Below are 27,341 nucleotides of genomic sequence, written 5' to 3'. Positions count from 1 at the left end.
TTGGTGCGGACTTGGCTGCAATAGCCCCAGCACAGCACCTCTGTTCCATGCCTCTAAGACTGGGAGTGGGCTGATTTGGTTCTGAAATGGAAAAAGCAGAAATGACCGTGTTTCTCATAGACCCACAGGTACTCTTTCTTCTGGACAAATTCTTGTGGCTTCCTGGTGGGACTGCCATGAGGAAGAGAGCTCTGATTACATTTTCCTTCTAGGTTATTTTGCAACCTAACATCTTCCCCTTCAGCTTCCCCCACAGTACCGCCTGTGGCCAGATTATTTCCCTACTATTCCGGACATTTGCCCTTTCTTTCGGTTCCCTTTCCAAGTCAAATCCTTCCACAGCGCAGATCCAAAACCACAATTTGAGAAGGAGGCAAGTATGAAGTATAGAAATCAACCATGGGAGTCACTTCCCTTTACTCATAAAGAAATTCAGCTTTATTATTTTCAAGTACATATGTAGTGCCTCAAGCTAAAGTCTTACAGAAGGTCACCAGTAAGGATCTTGTAGACGTTCCTTTAATAGATATATCGGGACTGAAGATAATTAGCCTATGCACTTGCTGATTCTAAAGGGAGGTTTCTAAAGTGCCTGAAAAGCATACTTTGGGACAGACTAAATATGCCACTCCTAGCAATACTGTTTATGCACTTAAATTACTGACCAAATGACTTCTTTATTGATTGTGCAATGGTAAACGCTTGTTCAAAGTCAAGATCTCAAATTAATCAGGCCCAAATAAATATAGTGTCTTATTTAGACTTCCAACCTAAGGCTTATGAATTTCAATGTATGTATGATAAGACAAAACTCCACTGTGATGAGACAGTGGCTCTGGGGAGGCCTTTGGGCCTGGCCTAATGCGTGTCTTGTCCTTCATGTTTCCGAAACCTTAGGCCTTTCGGTTTTCTTGCTGTCTCTCACTTGCTTGGCTCATTCATCTAGGTCCAGCAATCTAATGCTTTCTAGGCCAGGCTTAGAAAAAGGGCAGCTGTCCGCAGAACAAAAATGTTAGCTGAGAGGGAGTAAGGAAAGACAACTCTATTCCATAGGAACCTGAAGCTAGCTTCCTGTCTCAAGGAAAGTGGGAGTTTGCCTGGGAGCGGTGGCCTTGCCATCTAAGAGGTCAAAGGCAGATTTTCTCTCGTCTAAAATTTCTGACAGTGTCATGCCCTAAGCTGATTTTTCCTGCCAATGGCCAGCTAGGCAATACTGGAAATGATGTGGGTTCAGCAGGATGGGCATGTAGGGGAAGGTAGTGGGAGAGCAGGGAGGTGGAAACTGGCAGCTACCTGGGGTCTCAGAACAATGTGGTGTTTGAGAAATTATTATAAAGAGGGGATGTTCCCAAAAGCATGTAATCCCAAGAGCTGGACCTTCCTGGCCTTGTGGACAAAGGGAACCACTATCCAGGGGTCATTGGGGCACTTGTGGCCACACTGCCTCCTGGTCTTGCCCCTCGTTGCTAGTCTAATGAGATGGGAATTTAATCTACTTGTGTCTATAAAGGCAGGACACAGAGACACAACCCATATCATCTACCTGGAGACTCAAGGTGACAAATTTGTGGTCACTGCCTCTCTTTATTCCTTTGCTGTCTCCCTCAGCCAGCATATCCCAATCTCTCCTTGCCAGCCCAGCTCTCCTCCCTAGGTTCCTGACTGGCCTTGCCTGGGAGACACTCCTAACCTTCCCTTCCAGCTTCCCCTTCTGGCCTCAGACTCTCACACTTCCAGAAGGAAAATTTTGTGTTTTTAAGGTCTGGAAAGGGAGGAACAGGAGCAGGCTCAGGAAGGAAGCTAAGGAAGACAAGAACGGGAAGAGGAATGCAGCCAGAGACGTAGACACTGGGTCTGAGAGGAGACAGGACTGACCTTCGGGTGGTGATCTCTTTGAAGAATACAGGTGAGGGCTGGGACACGAGGGGGACTGGGGCAACCCTTAGTGCTTCGGGGAAAGTAGGGGACGTGGTAGAGTGGGACGAGAGGGGTCTCGGGAGGGGACCCCAGAACACACTGTCTGAGGGTTCACAGTTGGACCTGTGGAGCAGTCACCTCAAGTTTATTTACCCAACTTAGCTCACCCCGTTGCCTTATTCTGTCTCCCCCAAATCTTCCCCTAAAATACCACCCCAGTTTTTCCATCCCTTCCCTCCACCACCGCAGCAACACCTCCAGAGCACCCTGTCTCTCCCATTCTTCCTTTCTCCAGTGATCTCAGTAGTACGTCTCCTTCTCCACCCAGCCTGTGAAAGAGATGGGATAAAGGTTGTAGCAGGAACATAACAGGAAGCAAAAGTTCAACTCCCCAGGGCTCGAATAGCTGAGATCAGAGGGAAGGAGAAGTCTGGGGAATAGTGCAGAGGGAAGGGACAAACCCCTGCCTGGTGGGTGGGCTGTATAAAGGAAAGGAGGGGCCAAGCCTGTCTTCTGGGGAGACTTGTCTTTCATCCAGGTAACAAGTGTCCACGGAAGCAGCTGGACCAACGGTGCCGCGAGGAACTGCGCCAGAGGACTGACGGCGCTTTATGTTGTTTTAGAAATCAGATCCCAGGCTTTATGTAAAAACGCCCAAGTTTTAGATGGTGGATCCCTTAGAAGACCACACATCTAAAATATTGGACCTCTCAGCCCAAACACCATTCATGGACCGTGTGTGGCTTGTAGGTCATCCCTTTCAATCCAGCCAATGATCAAAAATGCTTCCAGGGGAAATAAACCAACTCTTGGTTGATGTCAGGAAATCAGGAGCGCTGTGTCCTGGTACCAGTTTCTATTCCTTGCCTTGTCATCCTAAGTGAATAAATCCCCTCTATGCATCTTTCTATCAGCAAAATGTATAGATGATTAGATGATCTCCAAGGGTCCTTCTAATTTGATAGTCTGTGGTCCTAGAGCAGTGGTTCTCAACCTGTAAGTCGTGACCCCTTGGGGTTCAAACAGACTTTTCACAGGGGTTGTATATCAGCTATCTGCACTATGATTCATAACAGTAGCAAAATTACAGTTATGAAGTAACTATGAAAATAATTTTATGGTCAGGGGACACCACACCGTGAGGAACTGTGTTAAAGGGTTGCAGCATTAGGAAGGTTGGGAACCACTGCTCTAGGTGAGACACAGGATCTGAAAGGAAGAGGCCAGGGTTGGCCTGCTCAGGGCTTCTGGGACCTTAGGGTCAGAGCTGTCTGCAGAGTGGAACGCTTACCCCCAGGGTAGCGCCGCAGGATGAGCTTGCGGACCTCATCGTAGATGAAGATGAGGAGACTGTAGGGAAAGGCACAGAACCACCAGGTGACCCTGAAAAACAGTGGAGGGAACTGTCAGGGGCCTCAGAGGCTGGCATGGTGTCACAAAAGTAGAACAAAAGTGAATTAGAGCCTGGGTCCCAAAAGGAGCCAGGATTTCTCTGTTCCTACCACTCCCTCAGCCACTGGTAGAGACACTTACTTGAGTGGGTACATTCTGAGGGCCACCCCCATGCCCGGACAGTAAGACAGGAAGGCAGCCAAAGCCGTCTCTTCTAGGAGCCCGAAAATCAGGATCTTATTCCTAGAAAGGCAAAGAAAAGAAAGCAGGTAGTCAGGTAGCATTGGAGGAGGGTGTGGGAAGGGGGAGCTCCAGGGGCACCCCTTGGAGCAGAAGGGAAGGAGAAGAGCGAAGGACGGCTTCTTCATCCCTATCATCTTCAAACCTCTTCTCATGCTTTATGTAACCAAAGGGAAAAAAAATTTCTTCTGGCTGGATGGTGGTGGTGCATGCTTTTAATCCCAGCACTTGGGATGCAGAGGCAGTTGAATCTCTGTGAGTTCAAGGCCAGCCTGGTCTACAAGAGCTAGTTCCAGGACAGTTAGGACTTACAAAGAGAAACCCTGTCTTGAAAAATCAAAAAAAAATTTTTTTCTTCTGCTTGTTCTGTTCACCTCTGGCTACTGTGTATTATACATCTATTAACTCGTTCAGTAATTGTTTCTTATGTAACTCAGTACCAGAGATGTAGTAGTCAACACAGACAGCTTATAATTGTTATTGCTCAAGGCCCATGAACTGGGACACTATCATTTTCCCAGCAAGGAGTCTTAAAAAGCTCCTCTGGGCGGAGCCCATTGGTGTCTTCTATTTCTCAGCATCTCCTACAGACCCGGGTGGTTGTACATCACAGACACGGAGTGAAGAGGATGTTTACAAAATACTGAGCCCGGCCAGCGTTTGCTTCTGTGTCACCGTACAGGAAATAGTTGATATATACTCGCTGTATCAGAATGTAAAAGCACGACGGAACAATGTTCTGAGAGCAGGTTCTGGAGTCAGACCTGTCCAGTGTACGCTAGCTTAGCCATTTCCTGCCTTTGGGGAGTTTAAAAGAGCCTAATTTCTTAGAGCCTCACACTTCTTCTCTACATACAGTAAGCATAAAAAGACATGTTTTCTTTGGTTACATAGCACATCAGACAATGTCTGAGAAGAAAATAGGGATAGCTCTTTGCTTTTTTTCCCCACACAATCTACATTTTAAATGATTTTTGCCTCTCAAGTTACACTTGTTGGTGAGTGATAACTACGTTGGAATTTGTTATAAGTGTTTGAGGATTCCAAGCAGAACAAGAGTAACTAGTCTAGAGGAAGTCACCACTGTCTTCTTGGGGTTTGCCTGAGGATGGGAGTTTCTTGCAAGTAAGAGCCTGGCTCATATGGCATTTTGAAATACAGTTGAGAGTATCTTTGAGGACTTTTAACTGCCCAAGGCCCAGGCACACTGAGGCTGCCTCTGGGCCAGGTGGTTTGTGGGTATTAATACCTCTTCCCTGTACTTAGCCAGAGTCACATTGATTCCTTCTCATTTGCCTCTTGGGTGGTCTGAGTTCATCAGTTTGGTTCTGTCCCCACCTTTCTGTGTCACCTGTAAGCTGCCCTGTAAGTGTCTGGTACAGGGCTGTGCCTAATTCCTTAGATTTCTCTGGGACAAAATTTGTTTGGGGGAATGGCCACCTTTGTCTATGGTAGGAAACAGGAAAGAAACCAGTGTGGCCCCTTTGCTACTCAGCCTCCATCTGTGTTCAAATCACAAGGGAATGGGGTGCCGGCCATTGGGGTGTGTGACAAGTAGCTACTACTGCAGTGTGGGGTGGAGACCAACCTGGAGGGCCCCCGACCAGCTGAGTGACCTTGTCATCTAACCTTGGAGAGGACTTCTTGCCCACACAGTGTACGGTCATACCCGCCTAGAAGACCCTGTCTTGAGAGTAGAGCGAGGCACTTAATTCACAACCCGGCTCGTGGTACCACACTCTAGGAAGGCCTGAATATGCCTCCTGGGCGGATGCAGAACCACAGGACGGTGCCAAGTGTTGGTGTGGTGAACAGGAGACCTGACCCTGGGTTTAGAACCGGGCAAAGGATATGGCTAGGTGCCACCTACACAGGGACTGGAAGAGGAAGCGAGAAGGAGGGGTGAGAGGACACTAAGGAAGACGAACATGAAGGTAGGAAAACATGACAATAGAATGTAGTTCCGTAGAGTCTTGCCATTCCGTCCTCGTGTGTGTGTGTGTGTGTGTGTGTGTGTGTGTGTGTGTGCGCACTCGCATTTCAAACCTGTCTATGGATAAGTAGCTAGGTTATTACAACCAGATGCCTTCCGAGTAAACCTGAGCCCTGGGAGCTGAGGGGGTTTGGTACTGGAATCCTGGCCTGTATGGGTTTGTGACCACGTCTAGAGGACTGTCTGGGCGGTAGGTACTGGTAGTGGTCGGCGCTCACTTCATGCCCTGCTGGAAGACTGAGTTGCGACGGGTCTTGCAGATGATGAGGTCAGCCCACTGCACAACCACGATGCTGGCAAAGAAGGCCGTGTGGCATGTGAACTCCACCACCTTCCGCTGCTCATAGGTCTGGGGAGGAGGCAGGCGGAAAGAGGTCAAGTGTGAGTGTCAGGGATAGATAGTACCAGCAAACAGCATGCTTTAGGCAGTGGCTAAACTCGGCACTTAACCCATCTTCTGCCCCTAGCTTGCTCCCGGCCAGTTCCTGCCAGGCTTTCAGCCCCACCCCTTCTCATTGGCATCACACTTACACAGCCCCACTCACCCACTCTTGCCCATAGCTGTCCTCCAGGTCATTGGTAGTCCGATCATCCCAGTCAAGGCGGATTCCCAGCAGCCGCGATGGCAGGAAACCATTCTCTGCCAGTATCACAAAGTAGGTGAAGAAGCCACCCAGAGCCTGGATCATGCCTGGAAGAGGTTGTAAACAGAAGGTGGGACCTGAGCAGAGAAAGAACCAGCAAAGGGCCACCCCTTGGGGACAGAGATGGAAGTCTCTGTCTCTCAGGGAGCTGGACTCTTTCTCGAAATGTCACTCATCTCTCTCAGGCATGGGACGAAGCTTTTGGGGACACCCTCCCAAGCCCCTGGCTGGGCGCACCAATCTGTCCATAAGCCATGCTGATGAGCCTCTCGTTCACCAGCTTGTCCGTTTGGGAGTTTCGTGGCTGCCGCTTCATGATGTCACTCTCAGCTGCTTCGTATGCTAATGAGATGGCGGGAACCTGTGTACAGAGGACGCGGGCAGAAGGAGGCATCTGAAGAGATTCTGTATCTAGAGCAGCAACCGCTCAGTGAAGAATCAACAGAATTCGGCACAGCGGTATTTAAGGTCCTGTCATCACTAGGGTGATAGTTTAGGGGTGGAGAGCATGCGTGAGTCCTGGGTTCAATCCCCGGTACTATAGAGTGGTGGAGAGAAACTTCCTGTTTTCCCCAGGCCTGTGTTTATCATCTGCTGTCTACTGCTCAGGGTCTGGTCTGGTACCCTGGCGCAGCTCCTTTGTCCGCTGCTCACCCCACCCCTGTTCCCTGTGATTGCCTGGTCAGATTGTGCTCCACACTCTGGCCTCACCATGTCTGTGCCCAGGTCGATGCAGAGGATGGTCACGGTGCCCAGGGGCAGTGGGATGTTGGCAATGATGAACAGCAGGAAGGGAGTGATCTCAGGGATGTTGCTGGTCAGGGTGTACGCGATGGACTTCTTCAAGTTGTCGAAGATCAGGCGGCCTGTGGGGAGGTTCTGAGGGCATCAGGGAGGTTAGAGGAACTCTCCCCCGCCCTCACCCCTGAGGTGTGGCTGGCTGCTCATTTTTCTAAGAGGAAGATTTAAAGCTGAAGCAGCGTGGAATCTTAGTGTGAAAATCAGAGGAAGCAAAAGGTCTGGCTTCAGACATCCTGGATGTCACACAGCCCACCCTGCTTCCTCACCCTCCTCCACGCCTGTCACGATAGAGGCAAAGTTGTCATCAAGGAGAATCATGTCAGCGGCCTGCTTAGAGACATCAGAGCCAGAGATGCCCATGGCAATGCCAATGTCGGCCTTCTTCAGCGCTGGGGAGTCGTTCACCCCGTCACCAGTCACTGCCACAATGGCTCCCTGCCGGGAGGACACCAAAGGTGCTTGAGGACAAAGTCCTTGCCTGTCTGGCCCCTGACTTTGCCCCGTCTCTGCCTCTTGCTGTCTTGCTCACCTGCCTCTGACACCCCTCCACAATGATGAGCTTCTGCTGAGGGGAGGTCCGGGCAAATACGATCTCCGTGTGGTCCCTGAGGATCTCGTCCAGCTGCTCTGACGTCATGTCCTTCAGGTCTGACCCGTGCACTACACATGCTTTGGCTTCTCTGGAGGGTAGAAGCAGTAAGAACTGACCATCCACACTCACGCCTGTCCTGCTGCCCCTCCCTGCCTCGTGTGCTTTAGTCCCCCTGTGCGGTGGGACTCCGTTATTGTTTTCACGCCCTCTTCTATGACACTGAGTTCTGCTATTTCTCCCAGAGAAGGCAACGCTACATCCTCCCCGTGTGGTACCACGAAAGCATGAGGGCTGTTTGCTAGGCATATTCCATCCCTATAGCAACCATGCAGTATGGACAGCATCTCAATTCCATAACTGAGAAAATGGAAGTTTAAGACTGCAAGATGTTTCCAAGGTTACACAGCTCATCACTGGTACAGACTGGACACAAAGTTGTCAGTGGGAATGGCCATTGGACAGGCAAAGGAAAGATTTTAGTCTAAGGGTTCCAGAGATGCTGTCCGGATATCCCCAAGGAACCCTGACAGCCTCTGGGAGATGATGTGTTGGCTAGGGACAGGGTCTTTGTAAAGTCCTTACCTGGGATTGACTTGGCTCACAGGAATGTTGAGCCGGGCTGCAATGTCCTCCACAGTCTCGTTACCCTCTGATATAATACCCACACCTTTGGCAATGGCCTTGGCTGTGATAGGGTGGTCCCCAGTGACCATGATCACCTGATAAGAAGACAGAAAAAGAAAGTGTTCAGCTTCCCCTCCTATTCCTTTCCCTAAACCATGTAAAATTAGACTACTAGATGTCTAAGGCTGGTGAATCCCAGCCAGAAGAGAGGAGGTGTGTGTGTGTGGGGGGGGTGTATGTTGTGTGTGTATGTAGTATGTGTAGTGTGGTGTGGTGTGTGTGTATGTGGTGTGTGTGGTGTGGTGTGTGTGTGTGGGGGGGTGTATGTTGTGTGTGTATGTGGTATGTGTAGTGTGGTGTGGTGTGTGTAGTGTGGTGTGTGTGGTGTGGTGTGGTGTGTGTGTGTGTGTGTGTGTATACAAATTTTTGGTGGTAAGGGTAAGAGACAGTGACAAACTGTGTTGGGTTCAGGGTTCAGAGGATCAGAGAGAGTCCATTTAAACAGCCAAAAACATCTGCAGCAGATTAACAGGCTAATGAGGGTCCCTTGGCAGAGGAGAGTCTGTGTGTTCTCCCTAACCCCCGTTTCTGTCTTTCTCTGTCTGTGTTCTGTCTCTGTCTCTGTTTCTGTCTTTCTCTGTCTGTTCTGTCTCTGTTTCTCTCTCTCTCTCTCTCTCTCTCTCTCTCTCTGTGTGTGTGTGTGTGTGTGTGTGTGTGTGTGTGTGTGTCTCCTCTACCTCTCTGGGACAAGATCTTTAGGTATGTAGCCCAAGCTGACTTCAGACCCACAGGATCCTCTTGCCTGTGCCCGTCAAGTGTTGGGATTATGGGCATACATTCCCATGCCTGGGCTGTCTGGGGAATTTCTTTAGGAGTTTGGCTATGTGGGAAAAGAAGCCATCAGAACTGGATGGGTACCCCCTTTAACAGTTCCTCCTTCTTCCCCTCCTCTGCCCCCTCTTTTTATTATTTTATGTGTGTGGGTGTTTACTCTGCATGTATGTCTGTGTATCACATATGTGTCTGGCGCCCTTGGAGACCAGAAGAGGGCATCTGATACCCTGAATGGTTGTGACCTGCCGTGTGAGTCCTCTGAGAGAGCAGCCAAAGAGCGCTCCTAGCTGCTGGGCCACTCTCCAAACTCCAACAGCTCCCTTCGAATACACTTAAGGAGACCAAAGTTTTGTGAGCACTCAAGATTTCTTCAAGGTCACAGGGACCCTGAACAAAGGTTTGACTCTCCTGGTGTCTCAAGTGATCACGGCAGCAGTGCGGTTGGATAGAGCAGGGCTAAGGTGGAGACAGTGAAGGGGAGAGGGGAGAGAGAAGGGTGAAAGGAAAGACTGGAGAGAGCTTGGGGGAGTGGGAGGGTGGAGATGGAGGAAAGATGGATATAGGAACAGGGAAGTAGATATCTTAATTAAGGGGGCCATTTTAGGGTTGGCAAGAGACTTGGCTCCAGAGGGGATCCCAGGTATCCACGGGGATACTCTCAGCTAGGTCCTTGGGCAGCAGAGTAGAGGATGCCTGAACTGGCTTTCTCCCACCATCACACTGATGATTATCTTGAATATCACCATAGAATCTTCATTTGGTGACAGATGGAGATAGAGACAGAGACCCTCATCAGAGCAATGGACTGAACCCCCAAGGTCCAGTTGAAGAGCAGAAGGAGGGAGAATATGAGCAAGGAAGTCAGGACTGTGAGGGGTTGGTCTACCCACTGAGACAGTGTGCCTGTTCTAATGGGAGCTCACCAAATCCAGCTGGACCGGGGCTGAATGAGCTTGCGATCAAACTGGACTCTGAATGTGGCTGAAAATGGGGGCTGACTGAGAAACCATTGATAAAGGCACTGGGACTTGTTTCTACTGCATGTACTTTTTGAGACCCTAGTCTATTTGGATGCAAAGCTTCCTAGGCCTGGATTTAGTGGGGAGGGCCTTGGACTTCCCACAGGGCAGGGTTCCCTGCCCTCTCTTAAGGAGGGAGGAAGAGAATGGGGGAGTGGGAGGGAAATGAGAGGAGGGGAGGAAGTGTAAATTTTTGAATGGAAAAATAAATAAATAAGAAAAAAAAGATGGAGACAGTGTTCAGCTGCTGTTGTGTCCATTGGCTTCCAACAGCCCTGCACGGTATGGGGAGAAGTGTTTCTTGCCTTAGCGGGGACAATTAATGTTTTTTGCTGTGGCAGAACGCATGGAGTGGGATGGGAAGGGAGGAGGCCTGGGAAGAGGCTATTATCAGCATAAAGTGATCAAAGCTGGATGAGGACAGATTGGCATATGTGGGCTTGTGGGAGACATCCCACAGAACTGAGGCAAGACACCTCTTCAGGCCCCCGCTGCCTTCTCTCCCACCCCCATTATTAACCTGAAACTACCCGCAACATGCCTCCTATTGAAAACAAGTGTCTCGGCAAACCTCGCTGTCCTTGACTCCCTCGGGCTTTGAGACCCCTCGCTCCCTTGGCTTCTGTGCCTCCTTCATTTCTGCCCGAACTGTACCCCTACCTGGCGGCATGTTCTTTCAAGTCTCCTCGGGGTGGCAGAATGGAGCCTAGCAGAGTGGAGTGAGTGCTGCCTTTGGACAGGAAGTTTAAACATTGACCTTCGCCAATAGTTGGACCTTAGACAAGTCAATTTTCTAGGTCAGCACAATGAAGGGGGTGATCTACATCAGTACAGGCTGGCGTTATGTAGACACTCAATAAACGTTAGCTGTGTCCTACCCACCCCACTGGCTTCTCTTTCTCCTCTTCCCCAGAAATGTTGGTGAACCTAGGGTTTCATTCTTCACCCTTTCCTTGACTACTTGCGTATTGACCTATTGCTTCCTGAACAACATGATAAATATTTAGGTAAGCCTTTAGTTTGTACGCATGTGCTAATGAGATTTAAATCTAAAGTCCTGACCGTCTTTCTTGAACTCGAACTATATTCCAACTGTCCCCAGATATTCTCTCTCTCTCTCTCTCTCTCTCTCTCTCTCTCTCTCTCTCTGTGTGTGTGTGTGTGTGTGTGTGTGTGTGTGTTTCTCACAGATGCTTTAAACGGAAGGTCCATACTGCTCTGCTACCTGCACTCCCTGCACCCCCTCCAGCTCCTCTCCTCTTAGACAGACTATTCACTGGGTTCTGTTCTCTCCCTTATCTTCCCACCCTGTGCCCAGCTTGCTCACCAAGTTCTCCAAATGCTTCTCGAATGCAACTATGTGTCTTCACTCCCTTTTTCTCTGTCTTGTCCAGATCCTCACCCCTCGCTTGACTATTGTGCACATTTTAATCTGTCTCCCTGTTCCTGACTTCAGCTTATCCCTACATCTCGTCCCTCCTCCTCCAGGTAGCCTTAAAGCTATATCTGTGACAGTTGTGGTTTTCTGTGGCACACGGGACAGAGCTTGAGTCTGGCATTTAAAGGAAATCTTTCCAGCTGGCCTTGACCCAATGTATCAGTCCCAATCCCCAGTGCTCTTTCACCATCTCCCCCCCACTGACCCGTACACCTCCACCTCCTGATAGTGTTGGCACGTCGGGTACGTACTGTTCCCTCATCTAGTTATGCCTCTCCTTCCTTTAGAGCCTGCTGAATCCTCTGCAGCCTGCAAGGCCCAGGTCAAATATCATCCCTTCTGTTAAACCCTGTCTAGTTCCCAGAGGCAGAATTAACAGCTCCCAGTTAATTTTCCATAGAGTCCTTGCCCAGCCTCTATGCGATTTCTCATCATGCCGAGAGGCACCTGACTGGGCAGAAAGACCGAGCGCGGCTTCCAGACAAGCCAACTGTGCTTCATAATCCCAGTTTGCCTCTTACCGACTGTTCTATTTTGGGGAAACTATTTACCTACTCTGAGTTTCTGAGTGTTTGTGTATTACAATGGGGGTAATAATGCCTATTTTCCATGCTGGGTGGTTACTGCAGTCAAAACTAACGCACATACACAGCACCAAGTCTTCTGGTGTGGTGGTTAAGAAATAGACTGCCTTGTTTCAAATTCTGACTTCACAAATTACTAGCTATGTGGTCTTGGGCTTGCTGCTTGTGCCCCAGTTTCTCTCTCTGTAACAGGGAAGATGCTTGTGCTTACCTAGAAGGCCACCATGCTCAGTGCTTAAAGTAGTATCTGATGCATCTAAAACATTAAAATAACTTATCCTTAGGCATCTGACCAATAAATTACTCAATGACCTCAACTCTTAAGACTGTTCTATGATATGTTTAGAAGCATCAGCCCCCCCGCCCCAGAGATGTGGAAGCCAGGCCCAGTTTCTATTCATCTTTGTATTCCCAGTGGGAAACAAAGACTTGGCTCTCAGGGAGCAGGTTGTGTTGCATTGTTAAAAAGAAGGAGGAGGAGGAGGAGGAGGAGGAGGAGGAGGAGGAGGAGGAGGAAGAGGAGGAGAAAGAGGAGGAGAAAGAGGAGGAGAAAGAGAAGGAGAAAGAGAAGGAGAAAGAGGAGGAGAAAGAAGAAGGAGGAGGAAGAAGAAAAAAGAGGAAGAAGAAGAGGAAGAAGAAAAAGAAGAGGAGGAGGAGGAGGAAGAGGAGGAGGAGGAGGAGGAGGAAGAAGAAGAAGAAGAAGAAGAAGAAGAAGAAGAAGAAGAAGAAATAATGATGGCATCAGAATTGATGACAGAAAAAGAAGATGTCAGGGACCTGTCTTGGAAATAGGAAACTGAGTTCCTGGATGGATGGTCGGTCGGTTGGTTCATTAAATAACTTGGCACCTCGCACAGTGCCCGAGGTGCACAGTTGATAAGCAATATATATTTGCTGGATGAAGAACAAGCCAGACAAATAAGAGAGCATATTCAGTGAGAAGAGGTTGTGGTTGGACGAAGACTCAGTGTGGAGTTGTGGATGAGTGGGGAGAGTATGGAGTGATAAGGTGAGGTTGTTGAGGCAGACAAGAGCTTTCTAGCCCCCGTTCTGAATGGGTAGACTGAGGCAGCTGGGCACTCAGATAACGAAGTATCCATGATGGGAATGCCAGCTGGTGCTTAGGATGAGGAGGGAGGGGTGCACATGAGGTGGGACAGGGAGCTGGGCTAGGTGATAGATAGGCGTGAACAAAAGGAAGAAGCAAGAACTCTCGTCATGCAGATGGACAGCTTCTCTGGGTCAGAGGGAAGGAGGCCGCCAGGTCTCCTCAGGACAGCAGCTGCTGTGGTCCCTTGACCTCTGGTAGGTGGCCAGGCATACCAGGACAGAGGTGGGAGTGGGCGGGAAGGAGGTCATCGGTACCTTGATGCCTGCGCTTCGGCACTTGCCCACAGCGTCTGGCACAGCTGCCCTGGGTGGGTCAATCATGGACATAAGCCCCACGAAACAGAGCTTCTCTGTGGGGAAGTTCAGCTCATCCGTGTCGAACTTGAAGCCCCGAGGGAACTTCCCAGAAGGCAGGTTCAGCTGACAGAAGCCTGAAGAGGAGCAGGAGGGAGGAGTGAGAGCAGCACAGTGGCTGCCGGGCTGCCTCCAGGGCTCCATGCTAGAGATGCTAGCGAGGCTCAGGAGCCCCCTTCTCGGCCCTGCTCCGGTTTCGGCTCCCTCACCTAGCACACGCTCCCCGAGTCCTCCCAGCTCCATGTAGGCGTTTTGAAAGGCATCCTGCATCTCCTTGTCCAGAGGAATCTCTTTGCCCTGGACCAGGATGGTGGAGCATCGATCCAGGATGCGCTCCGGGGCCCCTTTCATTACCAGCACGTGACTCTGGGGGCTGTCTTCTCGCTCATGGATGGACAGCTGGAGAGGGGAAAGGCAGTCACAGAGGGCGACGTACTCACTTGGTGCTTAGCACAGGGTCTGATAGGGAGCAGCTTTCCTTATTAACATAACTCTAATCATCAGAGAGTGTCAACAGAGGAGAAACTATGCGTGGAAGGTGTTTCACATCGTCCCGAGTCTTAAAATCTGAGAGTCACTTCCACAGAATGGTGATCGATTCAACAAATAGTTACTAAGATCAGTTAGGGCAGGCATTGTGCTAGGGGTTGGGTGGCTTTTATTAGCACCCCCTATCATCCCAATGACCCATGGTTACCTCTATGGTGCCTGCAGAGTAGAGCCGAGACTATTCTTGGCCTTAACAGATGCCTAAATACGGAGGGATACAGTAAGGGAATCACAAAAGTGTGCTATAGTTATGTGGCCAGTGGGTGGGGAGAAAAGAGGAGACCATGACAGATTGTGTGTAGTAAGGTTTGCCGGTCAGAGGATGATGGATGGCAAGCACACATGTAGCTGGTCCATGTGTCCTGGGCGTCAAGCAGGGGTGGGAGCACACAGCCCTCAGATATTCCCATCCCTTCTTTCTGTTGAGTCTCCGGTCACTAGCTCTCCCCATTTTGGTCCCTCTTTCTTTCTCTGTTCCACCCAGCAGCCCAGCCAGACCTGATATTTGTTGGTCGAGTTGAAGGGGATTTCTGCCACCTTAGGGTTCCTATCCCTCATCTTCCTCACCGAGCCACAGGACAACTCAATGCATTTGAGCAGAGCTGACTCAGAGGCATCACCAGCTGTGTCCCGCTGCCAGAAGAAAATAGAATTCAGTGTCACAGTGGGGGAGGGAAGGGAGTGGAGGATGGGAGAGACAGGGCATCAGTTGAGGTCACCAACTCAATGTGAGAGGGAAAGCTGGGCATCAACACGGGACCTTTGGAGACAGTCCTCTAACATATCTGTGCCGGCACTCACTGGCTGACCCCCCTACCTTAGACACAGAGATGTTCTCCTGCCCAGCCTTGAAGACAGCACGATTGCAGAGACCGGCAATCCGAGACAGGGCTGTCCACGTCGGGGACCGTTTGTCAAATGTGGCCCCTGGGGAGAAATAAGGGAGAAAGAAGCTTGGTCCCCTGTTGGAGCATTTTCACACCCTCATCTCCTGCTTCTGCCGGGGCCCTCGGCACCAGCCACCCCCCTTCCCCCTTTCTGGAGAACCAAATCACCAGACTGATCCTCAGTGGTGTCGGCCTCATGGATCTGGTTGTCAAACCACATGTGGGCCACGGTCATGCGGTTCTGGGTGAGGGTGCCCGTCTTGTCTGAGCAGATGGTGGAAGTGGAGCCGAGGGTCTCCACCGCCTCCAGGTTCTTCACCAGACAGTTCTTGCGGGCCATGCGCTTGGCGGTCAGGGTCAGGCACACCTAGTAAGTGGAGAGAAGTATAAAATGGTTCAAGACGCCAGGCAGTAGTGGCACACGACTTTAATCCCAGCATTTGGGAAGCAGAGGCAAGTGGATCTCTGTGAGTTCGAGGCCAGCCTGTTCTACAGAGCTAGTTCCAGGACTTGCCTGGAAATAAATAAATAATCAACCCAAGTCTAGAGTGACAGGTGTTCATGACCTTTTTCTATCCTGAAGCTCTATTCTTCTTTTCTTAATCCTACTCACAGATAAGACTGGGTGGGGCCTAGCTGTAAATAATGACAGTTGGCCATTAGGCATGTTGAACTGGTTCCTAGGTGTGTCTGTGGGAAACGCCCAGCAGAGAGCTGAACACATCTGACTCGGAGCAGGCACAAAGATGGAGAACTGCCTACACAGAAGGGACAGCAGAAGCTGTGGGAGAAAATGAGAACAACAAAGAGGAAAGCAGAGTCTGGGCCTTGTCCACCATTGAGTTTCTGTGAGGACAAGAGAACCAGGACGGTGACACATCACAGGAGCTGATGAAGGGCGGAGAGCAAGAGGGTGGACAGAGGTATCCATTTCAGCAGCAGGGTTAAGGATGAGAGCTGGGAAATGTCACTTGCTTTGCTAGTTAGTCACCAGTGACCTTTGAAAGAGTCTTTACAGCAAGTGAGACAGGATGGAGCCCAGACTACAGCGGGAGATGAGCTCGCAGATGGTGAGAAACATGACCATCACAAGCCCCCAAAGAGAAATCGAATGCTCAGATACAGCTCAACCCAAAAATTTTCAACTTATAACTCCAAGGCACGCATTACACCATTTCTATGTACAGCATCGGCTATGTGACCGCAGGGACGTGAAGGGAAGAACATTGCTGAGAAGCAATAAGCAACTGTGTTTGTATCAAAGGGGGAAAAGGACGAGGACAGTGGTTGGCACTGGTACTAATTCAACCTGATCCACTCACAGTAACAGTGGCCAAAAGCCCCTCAGGCACGTTGGCTACGATGATGCCGATGAGGAAGATGACTGCCTCCAGCCAGCTGTAGCCCAGAATGAGGGACAGCACGAAGAAAGAGACCCCCAGGAACACTGCCACTCCTGTGATCAGCTGGATGAAGTGCTCAATCTCCATGGCGATGGGTGTCTGCCCGACCTCCAGGCCAGACGCGAGAGTGGCTATGCGGCCCATCACTGTCCGGTCACCTGTGGCAATCACAATGCCCCTGGCAGTGCCTGCAGTAGAGGAAAGGACAGACGGTGAGTGCTCTGGGCTTGCCAGTGATGAAGTCTCATCACATTTGCTAAGGAAACAAAACCATCACCGAGTAAATAAGCCGAAGACTCTAACCCCGGAGGCTACTTTTGGTAAACTGGGTTTACCCTCCCGGCGTAGACCACCAATCTCAGATTTAATGCAGTCGCAAATTCTTTTCTTTTGTGTTCGGGCCTGAGAAGACATCTTGCAAGTAATACTAAAGTTCAAATTGAAGAGATTCAATAAATGAAATTTAAACTGCCTGCAACATTTCAGCTAATCAATCTTGGACTAGACATTTTTCAAAAGCGTATTATAAACAGAAGTAAAGTACTTATTGATTTTGCGGGGAGGGTTTGGACTTAAGATTTTCTTGGGCTAGCAAGACAGTTCAGTGTGTAAGGGCACCACCCACGAATTCTGATGGTCTGAGTTGAGTCTCTGGAACCCGCGTGGTGGAAGGCAAGAACCAAGTCCTGCGAATCTTCCTTATGGGTACTGTGGCACGAGTGTGCTCACTTACACACACGCGCGCGCACACACACACTCAGTGTTAGGTATGAATCTCTGTATCTGTAAAGGGAAGTCAGGTAATCAATCAATCACCATGTGTGACATCACAGGGGTCTTTGGGAAAGGAAGTGCGGTACCGTAGGAAGAGCATGCATGTTGAAGTCAGCCAAATCTCGGCTCGAATGCCTGTTTGGACTCCTACCTAGGAGTCAGTAGTCAAATGGGATAACAGTGTGAAACGCTTTGGAGAGTGCCTGTCACCTAGCAGGCATGCAACACATGCGACCTCCATCCATTTCCTCTCCTCTCTTCTAGCTGCTGAATACGCAGTAAGAACACCTTATCTGACCTTTCAAATACATTCAGTTATGGGAAATGTATGATAAGTCAGAATCTCAGTACATTAAAAATTTAGGAAATTTAATGTGTAGTGATTTTTATTGTAATTCCATTTCTCTGAAGGAAGGAACCAAGTCCAAAGAACCAATGAATGGAGGAGAAACAGTATCAGGGAAGGAAAGGCACGGAGCTGGAATGCAAGAAGCCATTCTTTATTGCCTGAGAGGTCTGTGGGCTAGGAAACCTCTCTGCTACCATGTCCTGCTCCTGGACCTTCCCCAGAGTCAGTCCTGGCTGAGCTCTCCAGCTTGACCGTAGCGTATGGGCTACAGGGATGCAGTTGTCTTTAGATTCCTATTCTTACGTGGTAACAGCTCCCAGAGCTCTCATTTGCCACCAGTGCTCATTGCTAGAACCCAGAACTGAGATGGAAAAGCCAAGGCAGACTGCACGTTACAAGAATTTTCTCCTCATCATGGCCTAGATGGATGATACAACCTGAAGGAGAACCTGATTTTCACCAGAAAGTTCTCCTGACCCAGAGTGAGCCTCCGGTTTCTAATGATGAGCAGAGGAAGGAAGCAATTGGTCCAGAATCATAGACCTAGAAGACGTCACCTGACTCCCCACCCTCCTAAGAGTCAAGGCTCTGTGTGTGTGTGTGTTTGTGTGTGTGTGTGTGTGTGTGTGTGTAGCATCTTGACCCACTATCTGAAAGTTTTGTGGGAAGCTTTCAGTTGGAGAATGAACAGAACAGAGAGCTTCTTGGGGAAAGGTGACTTCCAATAGAGGCGGTCTGCCCTTGGCCAATGCCCTGCTCTCCAGAGATGACGATTTCTGCAATGTTCAGGGCCCTGTTCCCTCCTCAGTGCCCTTTATATGCAGAGCCTTTGCCAAATAAGTACAGCTACGGGAACAGGCCCCTTCCCTACAGTGCTGGGATGAGAAGCATTCTTGAGAGGTTAGCTTCTCACCTTCCACACAGTTGGTAGAGAAGAAACAGATATTGCGGGTCTCCAGTGGGTTCTCATGGGTGAACTCAGGGGAACGGGTCTGGGGCTCCGACTCCCCTGTTAGGGATGAGTTATCCACCTGAGGCGAAAAGGGGATGCACTCATCAAACTGGCAGCAGCAGCACTCTGTGCACACAGCAGTCTCCTGAGCCAGATCCAACCCTCCTCAATCTTCATGACAAGAGGGACGGAATTGCGCTGGCCCTCATCACATATCTATGGTATTACTCAGTTATCGCCCCTGCTGTGCTTGGGAAGACTGGCTCTTCCTGATTTTTACGTGCCTTTGGGTTATTTTCTTAACCCACGAGGCCTTCATTTGTTCACCTATAAAGTGGGGAATGTAAACAGGATTGTTGCATTGCCCAGCTCCAGGAGCCACCTCCTGGAGTTGATCAGGCGGCAACAGACAGCAGCCTTCATCACAGTGTCATCTTTTTCCAGACCCCTCTCTAGGTAGCCAGGTTTGAACTCCCCATCCTCCTACTTCTACCCTCCACCTGCAGAGTGCTAAGGTTATGGGTGTGAAGACCCAGCTCCTTCATCTTTATTTCCTTAAAATTATCTATCTATCTATCTATCTATCTATCTATCTATCTATCTATCTATCTATTATTCGGGGCTCTCGGTAGTCCAGGCTGGTCTGGAATCTTTCAGAGTGAAACTGAATAGAGTATGTAAGGTTTCTGTCGCATAAATGGTATTCCATATACAATAGCTATAAAATGCCTATATCATATCAAAGAAATCCCAGGGCATAAAGCATTCCTAACACAGATACGCAGAGGTAGCTGTAGCCATCCTATACTGGGAAGGGGGTTGAGCTGGGAGGCTGAGGGGCAGCCTTGATGTTTGCAATTGAGTTTCTGTTCAACTTCCAAGAGGGACTCTCTTGACTCTGCACAGACTCAGTCACTTGCTCTTGGTGACCCCCTCACCTTGCAACCGTGGGAAGAGATGATTCGGAGGTCAGCAGGGACACGGTCCCCACCCTTCACTTCTACCAGGTCTCCTACCACCACCTCCTCCGCATTGATTTGCATCTTCTCCCCCTCTCGGATGACCAGGGCTTGCTGTGGAAAAGCCAAGAGCACCTCGGGAAAGGTTCGTTTCCACTTTTGTGCTCCAATTTCTTGCTCTCCCTCCAAAGGAGGAGAAGAACCGCCCCCCACACCTTCAGCAGCACACCTTGGCTCTGGTGTGAAGAGCTGAAAAGGGTATTTTCTGACCATCTTTCTTCTATTTCAGACCACAAGACTACCGAGAGGTGAGTCCTTTCAGAAACCTTATGCCCCAAGCTGGATGGAGCCAGTCCCTGCCATCTACCTGAGGCACCATGTTCTTGAAGGAGTCCATGATCTTGGAGCTCTTGGCTTCCTGGTAGTAGGAGAAGCATCCGGTGACGATGACTACAGCGGCTAGCACGATACCTAGGTATAACTGGTAAGGAGAAAGAGTTTCACCTGGGGTGGCTGTCACTTGGGGTGGCCTCTCAGAGTCATACTGTGTGGGATCCCCCAGCCTTCACCTGAGCCCAGGTGTGAGAAAGACAGTGAGTCTTTCTCTCCAGCCCTCCTCCCCAGAGCCTTCTAACCCACACCCCTAGCATGGAAGGAGCAAAGACGTGAGTTCACATGGCTGAGGCCTTTCTAGGAGTGAAGTCCCAGGCGTACAGACCAGCTCCTTTTAGTGGACTGAGTATGGAGGATCTCTCTTTCTCATCGCTGACTGAATGTGTTGGGGGTGCCCCACAGGCTCTCTTCAGCCTGAGGTACTGGGACTGTGATCTTGTTCCCCAACCCTTACCCCTTCGCCTTATCTGGGATTTAGAGTCAGAGGGCAGAGTCAAGGGCTGACTGGTCCAGGGGTTGGGTGCATGGCTCACATTATCATTAGATGGCTCATCCTCCATGGCGGCCAGGATACCATAGGCTAGGAAGCAGAGGAGGGCCCCGATCCACAGAAGGATAGAGAAGCCCCCGAAAAGCTGACGACAGAACTTGACCCACTCAGGAGTTGTGGGGGGTGGTGTGAGGGCGTTGGGTCCATCCCGAGCCAGAATGTCCTGAGCTCGCTGGTTGGTGAGGCCCTAGAAAGTAAGAAAAGGTACAGGAGTGGAACAATGGGACAAACCTTACCCCCACCACAACTCTCAGTATCGTGCAGAGTAATGTCCAGCTGGAGAGAGAAAAAAATCTGCTGTGGTTGTAAGGGGTAGGATCATCAGGAGGGACCACACAGAGAAACTGGGGTCTGTTTATGAGACTTGGGCCTTGAAGGCTACAAAGGACTCTCGCTGTGGTCCACCTTCTGTTACTCTTGGGTTGAAACATGTTTTTGTTGGAACAGCATGCATAAGCACACAGGAAAGATTCCTCCTCTGACCGCCCTCCTTTCTTCCTGCAGATCCTTCCTTTCGCCAGGGCTCCAGGGAAAGCCCCTCAGCGTGGACCCTTAGTGTCATGTGACTTTGGCAACCACTTATCACTTTCCTAAGAAAGCCTAGCTATTCTTGAGGCCCAGACTAGATCAGAGGCCTCTTTCTGGATCCAGGCAGCCCCGCCGTGCTTGATTCTAGAATGGTTCTTACTATAGCGCACTGGAATTCTGTTTGTATGGTTTTTGTTTTTAGATTCTTTTGCTACAGACTTCGAGCAGGACCCACTTATTACTGACCTTCCTGTCATTTATTCGTCTACCTTATGTGTGAACGTTGAACTCCGACTACACGCCCAGCAATGGGAAGGATCTAGAGACAGGCACTGTCAACAAAGCCCCACCCACAATCTAAAGAGGAAACCTGCACAGTAATAATACACATGGGTGCCAGAGAGTAGAATATGTCACAGGAAATAAAGTAACGTCAAAGAATCCGGGCAAAGCAGTTTAAGAAGAGACACAAGAGGAATGGGCCAGGGGTACTGTTAATTTTTTTTCTTTTAAGACAAGTTATGGTTCTAGCTTGGAAGTGACTTTATAGCCCAAGCTGGTCTTGAACTTGTGGCTGACTTTAATGTATTTTCATTTGTTTGAGCCAGGCTTTCAATATTTTGTCTAGGATAGTCTTGAACTGTTGGGCCCAAGTGTTCTTTCTGCTCTAGTTTCCTAAGAATTGAATTTAAGGCATCACACAAGCTACACAGCATTCTGTCACTGAATCACATGCATAGCTCTCTTTGATTTTAAGACAGGGACTCTAAGTTGTTCTCTCTAGCCTTGAACTTGCAATCTTCCCTGCCTCCGTCTCCTGAGTAGCTGGGGTTACAGATGTGTGCCCATGCACCCAGCTTAGAGGAACAATTTAAAATATTTTTAAATGATGGGCCTGGCAATCTGGCTGTGGCCTGTGTTTATTTATATAACCTAGCTCATCTGAGGACAGGTGGCGGTCATCCTAGGGAAGGAGGAGGGAAGGCCGAGCACTCTTCGGGGCACAGGATTAAGCGAGGAGCGTGGGCCTGGGTACAAATTCAGCGAGTCACTTTCTGATTCTCCTTGCTTTCATAAACAGGCTAACCATGTCTGACAGAGCTAGGATGGGGATTAAAGAAATGTCCACGCTGCGTCTTATTACAGAGCCACCAACGTACCGGGTGTCAGCAAGTACTATCATAACAGGGATGAGTCACTTTGCTGGTCCACGTCCATCATCTCTGAGAGCAGTTGCTGGAGGCAGAGCACAGAGCTTTGCCAGAATCTGAACCCTGGGTCCTCAGGAATTCTAGCTTCCGGATACACAGGCAAAGAGGGGGAAGCAGGGGTCCAATATCCGTTTCAGACTGTGCCACTGACTGTGCCCATGACCTTATCTCATCTCTGGGCTGCTCCTCTCATCTGCAAGGAGCATTGTGTTCTAGTTTGGAGTCTCTCGCACCTGAAGCTCACCTCTCTCTCATGGCTCCACTCACCTTGGACAGATCCACTTGGTATTTTCGGCCCAGCTCATCCAAGGACAGCTTATGGTCATCCTGGGGAAAGGGAAATGCAGACACTTTGGGAGAGGAGGCTGAACACACACTGGGGCACAGGATTAAGTGAGGAACAAGGGTCTATGTACAAAGCTCTTTGGATGCCCATGGCTGCTGGGGTGTGGCTGTCAGCGCAGAGCTGCTCCTCCATGGCCCTGCTGAGAGCACCGTGGTCCTTACCATGGCAACCTCCTTCTTCAGCTCATCCAGCTCCTTCTCTTTCTGTTTCTTCTTGCCACCCCCATTCTCCGCAGTGGTGGCGGCAGGCGAGTACTCACGCCCTGCCTACAAAAGAAAGGGAGGGCAGGGATGATCAGGGAGACTGGCTGGCTGGAGCCTGTTCCCACCTGCTTTCGAAGATGTCCCAGCACTGGAAGCAGGGGGTGGGAGAGAACCGGAGCAGAGGGACGAAACCCAGGCAGAGCTGTGAGGACCCCCACATTTGAACTTTTATCTGTTTACTATGTGATGTGGGATTCTGCCAGATAAAAAAGAAAACATGCATTTTGAAAAACACCATCCAAGGTGATTTGAGAGAATTCTGGGAGTGGACAGGCATTGTGTTGACAGATGGGTAGGGTATCCTGGAGGGATGCCTTTGCCTAGTTCAGAGAGGAATTCTGGGTAGAGTAAGAGTCCTGGGAAGGCAAGAGAAGCAGGCTTGGTGGTGGGAATGGAAGGGACAGGGATGATGGACTGAGAGAAGCTAATGGTGACAGGTTCAAGTATGTCTATAAAGTCCAGGGTATGCTGGGAGCACCCTGCTGGCAGGCTTACCTGGAACTGGACAGAGACAAGTCACAGAACTTGAAACCCCAAAGCACAATTGGGTTCCCTTTGCCAAGATTAGTATAGGGGAGTAAAGAAAGATTCTGTTCAGGTCAGCTGGGTGTTTTTAATAGTGATCTTGTGAGGTCCCTATTTGCTCTTCTCTTCAGGGCTGCTGCAGACTTTCAGGGTCTCATAGGAGCTTCTTGAGGGAGATGGTGGGGATTCTTCATTTAGATAGAGGCAGCCTTGGAGGAATGGGCTAGGTGGGGATTAGGAAAGGCCTCGGGGGTTATGGGTAGTGTGAAAAATGCCATCATCTCCCCCCATGGCTCTCTATCGGGACACAAGGGGTGACTAAGTTTCTGCTCATCCCTCTGGCTTTTCTGTGGACCCTGAAGGCCACACTGAGTTTTTAGATGTGGTTTTTCTATCCCATGGTGATGACTGGCATTTCCCATAAAGAATGGGTACCTGGTAGAAACAATAGCCTGTGTGGCTTTGTTTGTTTTGTCTTTCAAGATTATGCATTTGGGGGAGTGGGGGTGGTTTTCTTTTTCTTTCTTTTCTCTTCCTTCCTTCCTTCCTTTCTTTCTTTTTTTTTTTTTTTTTTTTTTTTTTTTTGCAACTTTTTAGCTGACTGGGAAGGTTAGTGGAGAGTGGAGGATGCGCTCAGGAACCTTCTACCCCTCCACATGGACAGCCTCTCTCCCTATCAGCATCTCACATTGTTGGAGAGGGACATTGTCTCATCACTACCTCCCAGTGACCACAGCTGACAGGCCGGCAGGGTATGTTCTATGGATTTAGGCAGATGTATATCAGTGTGGACCTCCTGTTTCTCTAGCACATGGCTGTGCCACCCTAGATCCTCAGTGCTTCATGGTAACATATTCTATCCAGAGTTAGAGTGGTCCAGGGCACTTAGCACCCTGAGTAATAGAATTCTGCCCAGTGAAATAAGGAGCAAGGAAGGGAAGGGGCCTTCCAATGCAAGATTATGGACACTTGTTCCATGATTCAGGGACCTAGGAGATGTGCTCTTGGAGCCTGCGTTGCTCAGACACGCTCTGTTTAGACTATCACACCATGCTCTGTTCTCTATCCGAAATACCTATGGATTCAGTCTGGTCTTGATCTTCTGAAGGCCAAGCATCCTAGGGAGACTGAAGTGGCCATCGGCAAGGTAGAGAAGGACTCCTTGCCCTTTCCCAGGTGATATAAGAGGCTTTTCTTAATTGGATTGAAATGCTTTGGCCTCTTTGTTGAGGCAGGCAGGGCCAAGTAAAGGATGGGAACCCACAAAAGGTCTGAATGTAAGAAAGCAATCTGGACAGTCATCGGTGAGATCCTTGGGGACCGCAAGGATGGCTGAGGTTTGTGCTGGAGGCCAAGGAGCAGAGCCCAGAGAACTCTCTGCACGTTTGGTGTCAAAGAAAACGCATGAAAATGAGAATCAAGTGCCCGCTTCTGGAGCTGGGAGGGATGGTGTGCACATCTGCATTCCCACAAATCAGGAGGTAGAAGCAAGAGGTTCAAAAGTTTGAGTCCAGCCTGGGCTACGTAGTGAGAGTCTATCTCAAACAAATAAACAGATGCTTCTGGTGAAAAACAAATATTCTGGCTCTTGCATGTTGGTATGTTGATTGTGGCTGAGCTAATGTGGTACCTTCTTTTCCTTTGCTCCCACCCTGTTCTCCCATAAGTGTGAAGCTTGGGACACACTGCCCTTCCCCCTCCTCCTGTCCTGGCAAGGATCTCAGGCTCCTCAGCCAGGAGCCTGTGGAGATTTGGGGCCAGTGGCTGCCCAGGGAAGAAAGAAAGAGGAAGCGGGGACCCCCCTTTCCCTCTCTGCTCTTCCCTCCCTCCCCCGGCACAAGTCCCTCTCTTTGGGTCTTGAATGCTGAAGGAGAACAGAGAGTTCTTTCTGAGAAAGCCAGAGTCTGGGACGGAGTGGGGGTAGCTGGAAATCAGCCAGCGCTCCCCCCACCCCCACCTCAGCTTCTGGAGGAGGCTTGTCTCCCTCCCACCAGAGTGATTTCTTCCCTCAGCTCCCACACTGCCCTTCACAGCCACACAGTAATGGGCTGGGGTGGAGGTGAAGAAGCGGACCCCAGAGTTGAGTGTGCAGAGCGGGAACTTGTTTTCTGCAGCTCTTCCCTGGTAGGTAGGACGCTGGGCTCCCAACCTTAAGCTCCCAGACTTTTCAAATAGGCCAGACCAGGAGAAGCGTCACTCACAGCCACTAGGTTAGGGGTGCCAGAGGTTATGGATCCAGCAAGGGTGCTGGTGGGGATGGGGGGGGGGAGATTCAGAATGGGGAATTCAAGGTCAAATTGCTTTTTAATTAGAAAGAACTGTGTGAGCTAGGTCCTTGCTCTAAGAAAGAGTGAGGGGGGCATCCTATCTTCCTTTTCTCTTAGATGGAGGTAGGGCTTGCCTTGGCCCTGACTTCTGCACCTCAGCTGGACCTTTTCTTTCTATAGTGAGATATTGCTGAAGGTCCCAGGACAGAATGTCTTCCCACGACTGTGACCACTTCCTCAGGGAAACCTGTTGCCCATAGATAGCTCCCTAAGGGTGGGCTCACAGCCCTCACCTTGTCTCCATCTGTGCCCCTGAATGCCCAAAGGCTGTTCATTTGCAAATTCACCTGCTGAACCATAGTGCGGGCTCACTCATAGATGTCTACAGCACTACCGGCTTCCTGGGAACACAGGGGTGTGAGGTTGTGGACACATATACACATGTTCACACACACACACACACACACACACGTGCACACACTTGCACGGTACTCTTCTATTTCCAATCCCACCCTAACTCTGGAACCCTGGCGTCCAGGCTCAGAGTGTTTCCAGCTGTTCAGCTTAGAGCAATAACACGTCCTTGCCTGACTCCTAGTTGGGCCCAGAAATTGGCCCACAGCACCCCATGGCACTGTCTCCCTGGCATTTTGCAGTGCCTTGCCAAGCCCTTTCCCTCCGTGCCCTCTTTTGCCAGCATTCCACAAAAGGAAGGCGGACCAGCACAGTATGGAAAGGGATTGGGTCACTTTCCTTCATATGGGAATTTCATTTCCAAGAATTGGAAGCCTTGTCCTTGCTCGCCCAGACACGACTATTAATCTTTTCATTGGCAAACCCATCCACTGCTCCAGGATGCCGTGGTCAGGGGCAGTTCTCACCAGCCTTTGGAAAGGTCCCCAAAGACTGTGGCCTGGAGCTGAGGACAGTGTTGCTGGGGACATCTGGAGGGGTGCTGGGGTGAGGGTTGGGGATAGATTCCTGCTCTCCATCCCAGCTGACTCTGGCACGCAGGGCTCTTGGAGCTGGTGTAGTGAGCTGCCTGGTGGCCCTGGGAGTGGGGTGTTCCACAGCTGCTTTGCAACCCCAGGCTGGCCCCCTGTCCTCTCCGACTAGGACCTCAGAGGAATAAATATTTTCAGTGGGTAACAAGGGCGGGAGAGAACTAATGGAGCCAAATGTCCCTTCAGCTGGGAAGCCAGGAACTGTGGTGAGAGAGGAGGGATGTTGGAAGAAGAGATGAGGGGATGGAGTGCGGGGAGACCTAGGAGGGCACTTGGGTGGCTTCTGGGTTAGTTGTGGGAGAGGAGGAGGCCAGGGTGGCTGCAGAACGGGGTACAGAACTTGGGCTAGCGCTGTGGAATCCACAGGCATGTGCAGCTGGGCGACTCGTTCCAAGTTCAAACCATCCCACTCAGCCAGCCTCCCTCACCCTCCCTCCACATCCCATTCCCACCCCACCCTTTCTCCATTGTCTTCTTCACCCTGATCTTTGGGGATACTCACCCCACGACCCATCTTGGGGCAGAGTGGCTGAGGGGACCTAGGCTGAAAAGGTCACCAGGAGGATCTCAAGACCACACTGCCTGTCTGGGGCAGCTGGAGACCCTGGCAGACAGACAGAGACAGCCTGAGCAACAGGGTAGCTTTAAATAGGTCCCTCTCCCCCTCACCCCGCCTTCCCCTTCTCGGGGAAAGAAACGTTTGTTGAAACTGGATCCCTGAGGACTCCTCCCCTCCCGCCCCTTTAGCAACTGGCCCTGGCTGATGGTCCTGTTTTGTCCCGTGGTGTGTCCCCCCCCCTTCAGCTCCCCTCAGCACTTCCCCATCCCAGAACAGCCAC

General features: G+C 50.2%; 1 protein-coding gene across 1 annotated transcript; it reads right to left on the bottom strand.

Annotated features, from left to right (window-relative positions):
* Positions 1-416: 416 nt before the first annotated feature.
* On the bottom strand, positions 417-27,137 carry Atp1a2 (ATPase Na+/K+ transporting subunit alpha 2). The gene is made up of 23 exons (XM_041643595.1): positions 27,005-27,137; positions 22,605-22,709; positions 22,365-22,424; positions 20,342-20,545; positions 19,783-19,896; positions 19,395-19,529; positions 18,418-18,535; positions 16,301-16,569; positions 15,147-15,345; positions 14,909-15,018; positions 14,590-14,724; positions 13,752-13,941; positions 13,444-13,619; positions 8,162-8,298; positions 7,517-7,667; positions 7,254-7,422; positions 6,898-7,052; positions 6,424-6,547; positions 6,088-6,233; positions 5,761-5,891; positions 3,451-3,552; positions 3,209-3,300; positions 417-2,246 (listed from the first exon to the last, which is right to left on the bottom strand). The coding sequence occupies exons 1-23, from the start codon at positions 27,014-27,016 to the stop codon at positions 2,218-2,220; spliced, it is 3,063 nt and encodes a 1,020-aa protein (XP_041499529.1). The 5' UTR covers positions 27,017-27,137; the 3' UTR covers positions 417-2,217.
* Between the last annotated feature and the right edge of the window lie 204 nt (positions 27,138-27,341).

The sequence above is a fragment of the Microtus oregoni genome, unplaced genomic scaffold, assembly GCF_018167655.1.
Source record: "Microtus oregoni isolate MIOR12 unplaced genomic scaffold, Mior012 000086F_ref0000336, whole genome shotgun sequence".
In the NCBI taxonomy this organism is placed as follows: Eukaryota; Metazoa; Chordata; class Mammalia; order Rodentia; family Cricetidae; genus Microtus; species Microtus oregoni.
The sequence above is the reverse complement of the archived record's forward strand: the minus strand, read 5'-3'. Positions and strand labels throughout refer to the sequence as shown.

Bases quoted from the DNA above. Each gene is read 5' to 3' on its own strand.
- Atp1a2 (XM_041643595.1), bottom strand. The intron at 6,548-6,897 runs GTGAGGCCAGAG...CTCTGTACACAG, and splicing joins TCGACCTGGGCACAGACATG to GTTCCCGCCATCTCATTAGC. The intron at 3,553-5,760 runs GTGAGCGCCGAC...TTGCCTTTCTAG, and splicing joins GTCTTCCAGCAGGGCATGAA to GAATAAGATCCTGATTTTCG.